The 6019-nt window shown below is 54.8% G+C and overlaps 1 protein-coding gene across 4 annotated transcripts in view; it reads right to left on the reverse strand.

The window, feature by feature from the left end:
* Nucleotides 1–298: 298 nt before the first annotated feature.
* Nucleotides 299–6019, reverse strand: part of BCL2L1 (BCL2 like 1) — a 50166-nt gene continuing 44445 nt past the window's right edge. For all 4 annotated transcript variants that reach the window (XM_061437205.1, XM_061437203.1, XM_061437202.1 and 1 more), the window contains exon 3: nucleotides 299–849. In XM_061437205.1, coding sequence (XP_061293189.1) covers nucleotides 712–849 — 138 coding nt within the window. In that variant the 3' untranslated portion in view covers nucleotides 299–711. The remainder of the gene's footprint in view (nucleotides 850–6019) is intronic.

The raw sequence follows: 6019 nt of genomic DNA on the forward strand, positions 1-6019 counted from the left end.
AGGCCACCCCAGCTTTGGCATGGGGTGCTTCCTACAGCTACAGTCCCTCCATCTCGGGTGAGGCCGGCCTCTAGCCAGAGACCTCCAGAGGACACTGGGATTGGGGGGAGGGACTTTGGCCAGGTCAGAGAGGGGGAGGGGGTCCTGGTCCTTATTTCTTTATCCCAAGCATCCTGAATCCCTAATTAGTCAGAAGTGGGTCCTAAGTGGCTCTTGGAGGGTGGGGATGAATGGACGGGGGGCCCAGGGCCGGGAGGAGGGAGGAGACAGGAAATGATCAATTCTGAGGCCACAGACATCAAAATGAAGGCAATCTATTGTCTCTCTTTCTGGGGAAAAGGGTCAGAAAACTTTCCAGCTCCCTGGCAAGAAAGCATGCTCAGGGACCCTAAATGCGGAAGGGGACCCACCAATCGGGTGGGGCACTCCGGCCCCCAGTCACAACCCCCGACACCTGTTAGCTTCCACCGGGGCAGGTTCTAGGGAATTTTGTGGGTTTTGATGCCACGACAATTGAGGAAGGTGGCTCTCACAGAAACATGTAAATTCTAGAAAACTAATTGCGGGGGATCAGGTCTAGGCCCAACCCTGTGATGTGTGGGTGGCTGTGGGCTCCATGGAGTGGTTCTCCTGGTGGCAATGGTGGCTGGACGGAGAGATGTGGTGGAGGCAGGACGGGGGTGTGTGGGTGAGTTGGTGGTCAGTGTCTGGTCATTTCCGACTGAAGAGCGAGCCCAGCAGAACCACACCAGCCACAGTCATGCCCGTCAGGAACCAGCGGTTGAAGCGCTCCTGGCCCTTCCGGCTCTCGGCTGCTGCATTGTTCCCGTAGAGTTCCACAAAAGTGTCCTGCCGGGAGACAGAAGAGAAGGGAACTGTGTGAGTTCTCAAACAGGAATGTGGCTGGGACAAAGCGGGTGGTTGGCGTGTGATGACCTTGCTGAGCTGAAAAACTGCAGCTGTCCATGCCCCCTTTAGGCCAGATAAAGGGTTAAGGGCGGCTCTTCCTCCTGACCCCCAGCTGGGGATAACCAACCCATTTTACTGCTGAGAAAACAGGTGCAAAGTGGGGGTAGAGTTCTGTCCAAGGTCAGCCAGCTAGGAAGTGGTCCTTCAGAACCTGATGGGAAAGAGATGGGCAGGGAACTGAGGGAGGCCAAGGGGCTGGAGCAGGAGAGGAGGAGAGGGGAGGAGATGAGCCTGAAGGGGTGAGTGAGAGCTGGACCACTGTGGTCTGGAAGCTTGGAGGAAGCGGGAGTTGAGCCTGAGGGCAGAACTCCAGGCCTCAGCCTTTCCACTGCTGCAAAGGAGGGAGAGAGGGAGGAAGGGGGAGAAAAGAGACAGGGGAAACTCCAGAGTGATTCCGGGGCAGGGCAGGTCTGGAGGAAGCCTCTGACCAGGGCAGGCTGATGGGTGGGCAGAGCAGGGTGGAACAGAGAGGGCAACAGCAGTGCAGGACTGGGATGGGGTCCATGAGGCCCTGTCCCCCACCCCAGGGGGCATGACCCGGGGCCCAGGAGGAGGTGAGCAACAGTCCTCTGCCCTGAAGCTAGTCAGGAGGGAAGCACATGATACCACAAAGGAGGGGCTGCGGGCTGAATGACCCAACCTAGGGTGGAACCAATCTGTGGGGCAGGCGGAGGGGAGCTTGGAGCACCCTTTAAGGAGGGCGCCTTGCACCCCATTTGTCCTTTAATCCTCTCAACAATGCTGCAGTGTGGGCTGTCTCTCCCTACTGGCAGACCAGGAAGCCCAGCCTCTGAGTGCAGAGGAACTTGATCAGGTCACCCAGCTTTGTGGAGGAGCCGGAATCTAAAGCTGGTGTCTGGCATCTAGGATCAGTGTGCTTCGACTCCCCCGGGAGGGAACAGACCACTGGCTGGTTCCAGAGACTGTGTTCTTGCTTCTCCACCATGAACTCACACTGTGGGCCCACACGCTACCTGGGCCAGAGTGGCTGAGCTGTGGGGTGGCCCCCTCAGACCATGCCTGCCATTTCTGGTTGTCTCCACGTCCCACCCAGACAGTTTGCTCACTATGATATGTGCCGGCCCCTACTTCTAGTCTTGACGACACCCCTTCACTCCATGCCAAGATTTTTTAAAACACAGGTCAGAGTGTGGCACACCCACAGCTTTTCTTCGGACTTAGAATGCCAGTGTCATGTCCGTTCATATCCCTGGTACCCAGCAGAGGGTCATACAAACTGAACTGACAACCTGACTCAAAGAATCCTCTATACTTATTAAGCCATTAGGGAGGCAGCAGTGATGTGTGAGCCAGAGCAGAGTCCTTCTAGAAAGGGGAAAAGGCATTGGGAAGGGAAGGCAGGCAGGTGGGGAAAACCCCACCACTGAGCCCCTGTCACTCCATGCTCTCAAGCTCTCCAAGGCTCCCCATCACACACAGAATCGAGTCTTCACCAAGGCCAGTGAGGCCCAGTAGGCCCCAGCCCCTCCACACTGCACACTCTACTCTAGTTGACTGCGCTGTTGCTGCAACATCTGCTGAGCGCAGCACCTACTGCCCTTGTGGCCTGGAGCACTCGACCCCAGGCTCCCTCATTTCACTCCTAACTCTGTTCAAATGCCATCTCCTCAGGGACACCTTCCCTGGCCACCTTGTCTAATATGGTACCCCCTACCCTGATCTCTTGCTACCTATCCCCTCAACTTGCTCTATTTTTCTTCTTAGCACTTTCTGGAAGCAGAGCCTGCTCTTTTGGGTCTTTGTTTTGATTGATCTCCTGCAGTAGTCATGGCTTGACGAGGCATAGAGGCTGTCCTGTTTCTATATGTCCAGAACCCAAAACAGTGTCTGGCACAGAGTCAGTGATCAATAAATACATGAGGAGAACAAAGGTTTTACATGCCTCCTAAGTTCCAGACACTGTCATCCCCTTCACCTTCATCAGAATCCTCAGATGTAGCAATCTGAGCCCCATGTCACAGATGAAACAACTGAGGTAGACAGTCGGACAGACCTTGCCTGGGGTCACTCAGTTAACAGGGGGCAGAGCCAGGATCAAAGCCCAGGACTGCCTGGTCCCAACCTGGGTGCTGCTGTGAAAGTGAAAGTCGCTCTGCGACCCCATGGACTATGCACAGTCCATGGAATTCTCTAGGCCAGAATACTGGAGTGGGTAGCCTTTCCCTTCTCCAGGGGATCTGCCCAACCCAGGTCTCCTGCATTGCAGGGGAATTCTTTACCAGCTGAGCCACAGGGGGTGCTGCTACAGCAGGACTATTCCCTATGTGGGGCCTGGGGTAGAGGGGGCCTTGGGCCTGGGAAGAGAAGGGCAGTGGCAGCAGCCAGAGTCCTTAATCTTTGGCCTTCATCCTGCTTAGCCTCCATGGGTTTCTTGTTGGACCAGAAAATTCTTACAAGAACTGAAATTTTTCTGGTCCTAAGCGAAGGAGGCCCCAGTTGAAGTCACAAAAAAGACTGATCTGTGATGAGGGAGTCCTGGGCCGTGAGGCGCATGGGAGAGGGAGCCATGGCCAGAAATTATCCCAAGGGGCCAAATGTCCCACAAGAAACCAGGGACACTGGGCTGCAGCCAAAGTGGGAGAGGCCTCCCTCGATGGGAACTTTCCTGAAGTAGAGGGCTGGCAGCCACAGGAAATTTTCGGCTCTGGGCTGAGCTGGAATAAACAGGCCCCGTCCCTGCAAGGGCACAAAGCACTCACTGTCCAGGAACAGTCATTCCAGGGTGGAGGGAACATTCTCCTGTCGGTGCCACGGAGACAAGTCTCTGATCTGCCCAGCCCCCACCGTGCATTAACGCGCTTGGACAATCTTCATCTCCATTTCAGAAGCTCCTCCTAGGGAGGGGGAGAGGATCCTGGGGATTGCTTTCACAGAGAGAACAGGAGCAAAACGGGGTGTGCTGTTCCAGGGCGGGTGCCGGGGAGGCAGCGGTGAGGGTATATTTAGCCCACGGTTCACACGACACACTTGGAAACAAACACAGCCATTTTCTCGGCAGGCGGCTGCTCTGGGTAAACAAACAGGATTGCGGAGCTGCCCTGGTCTGGAAAAGCAGAGATAAGCCCCCACTGCTGCTCAGTGGCTCCCACTGGTTTGAGCCAGAGCTGCTGTGGTAGACAGGGGGTCAGATGTAAGGTGGGCAGCAGGGAGGTCAGCCTCTGATGTCCCAGAGGCTTTCAGGAGACCCAGCCTAAGGGACTGTTTGCATTCTCAGTGTGGGGCAGGGCAAAATGGGGTGAGCTTCTCTTTGCAGCTGTGATCGCTACCATGGGATCCACGTAGGGCTTTTCAGGACCACTGGGGACAGGGGTGGCTAATGACCTCCATGGGAGAACCATGGATTCCTAGGCTAGAGACTCGCCAGTCAACAAGGCCCACCTACTCACCCACTCTACAGTTTCAAACAGCCAGTCTGTGGGAGAGCTTGGGCTCTATCATCTAGCATTGGGGCCCTTCAGAGTGATTAGACAAGAACCAGGGTCCCCAGGACAAGTAAGGCTGGGACCACTTTCAAGGTCCTACCTCCATCAGTCCCGGCCACCTGCGTGGGATGGCCACAGCCCCACAGCCCAGAGTGCTTCAGGCCCCTGAGCCTGCCAGCTCTGAGCCCTCTAACTGGTAACCCTCCCCACCTCCGCCTTAGTCAGCCAACCCTACCCAGCTTATGCGACCACTTTGGAGTTCTGTCTTCCAAGACTTTCCTACTTATCCTTCCTTCAACTCCAGCAGGAACATCTCCTTTGTACTCCCAGAGATTTTGGACCTTCGTTCATACCGTAACTACTCGGTGTCTACCATGCCCTGGGCCCAGTACTGAACAGGACAAATAAGGTCCCTGCTCTCACAGAGCTTATGTTCTAGTCCATGCATTCTCCATGGGGGTGGGGTGAAGACATAGCATAGAAAGAGATACACAGCACAGCTGTGGTATTCAAACTTATGCCAGAGCAATTAAGATAAACATGTCTAAAAACTAAAAAGACTCCTTAGTAGGGAGTGGTGAGGAGAAAGTAAGGTTGAGAAACACAGTCCTAGAGAGAAGCAAAAAGAATAAGAAGCAAGACAATTTCAGATATGATGGGGTTTTGAAGAGAGTAAATCCTAGGCAGGTGGTAAAGAACACCAGTGGACTGACGCAGGTGGAGTGGTCAGAGAAGGTCTCTCTGGGGGAGGGTAGGGAGTCTAAACTGAGTCCTGAATAACTAGGTGGCAGTGGCCAAGGGAGGATCAAAAATCTTGGGTGATGAGATTTCCCTGGTGGGCCAGTGGCTAAGTCTGCAGTCCCGACACAGGGGGCCCAGGTTTGATCCCTGTTTGGGGAACTAGATCCCACATGCCACAACTAAGAGCCAGTGAAGCCAAATGCAAAGAAAACAAACAAACAAACAAACAAACTCTTGGTTGAAAAAGAGCACGTTCCAGCAGAAGTACCAAGTGCCAATACCCTGAGGTGAGAAGGAGAGGCAGCAGCGTCCCCAGGTTGAGGCTGTCTGTATGGTGGTCTCGCCTGTCAGTCCGGGGACTCGGTACAGGCAGGGATCAAGACTGACGTGTCTGAAGCCAGGGGCTCATCCAGACAGGCACAGACTGGCTTCAGCTAGATCTCTGCCCAGAGAAAGTCAACTGCACGATGAAGGTTACCTTGCAGCCACCTGCAATCCTGCAGAAGTCAGGAGAAAGGCTGGCACAGCATTGTCCTTGGGCAGCGGTCCAAGTGCCAGTGGACCACCTGCCTTGCCAGGGACTGGAGCGCACTTCCTGCTTGAACCCAGTCAGTTCTCCACTATTCACCCTTCCCTCTCACCTCCCCCATCTCCATGCTTCTGAGAGGCGTGGCTTTGAGCAGGTTACTTCGCTTCTTGAGCCATAGTGTCCTCGAGTTTCTAAATAACAGTATAATATCTGGGACATCCCTGGTGGTGCAGTGGATAGAAATCCGCCTGCCAATGCAGGGGACATGGGTTTGCTCCCTGGTCTGGGAATATCCCACATGCCGTGGAGCAACTAAGCCCGTGCGCCACAACTACTG

Source organism: Bos javanicus, chromosome 13, assembly GCF_032452875.1.
Source record: "Bos javanicus breed banteng chromosome 13, ARS-OSU_banteng_1.0, whole genome shotgun sequence".
In the NCBI taxonomy this organism is placed as follows: domain Eukaryota; kingdom Metazoa; phylum Chordata; class Mammalia; order Artiodactyla; family Bovidae; genus Bos; species Bos javanicus.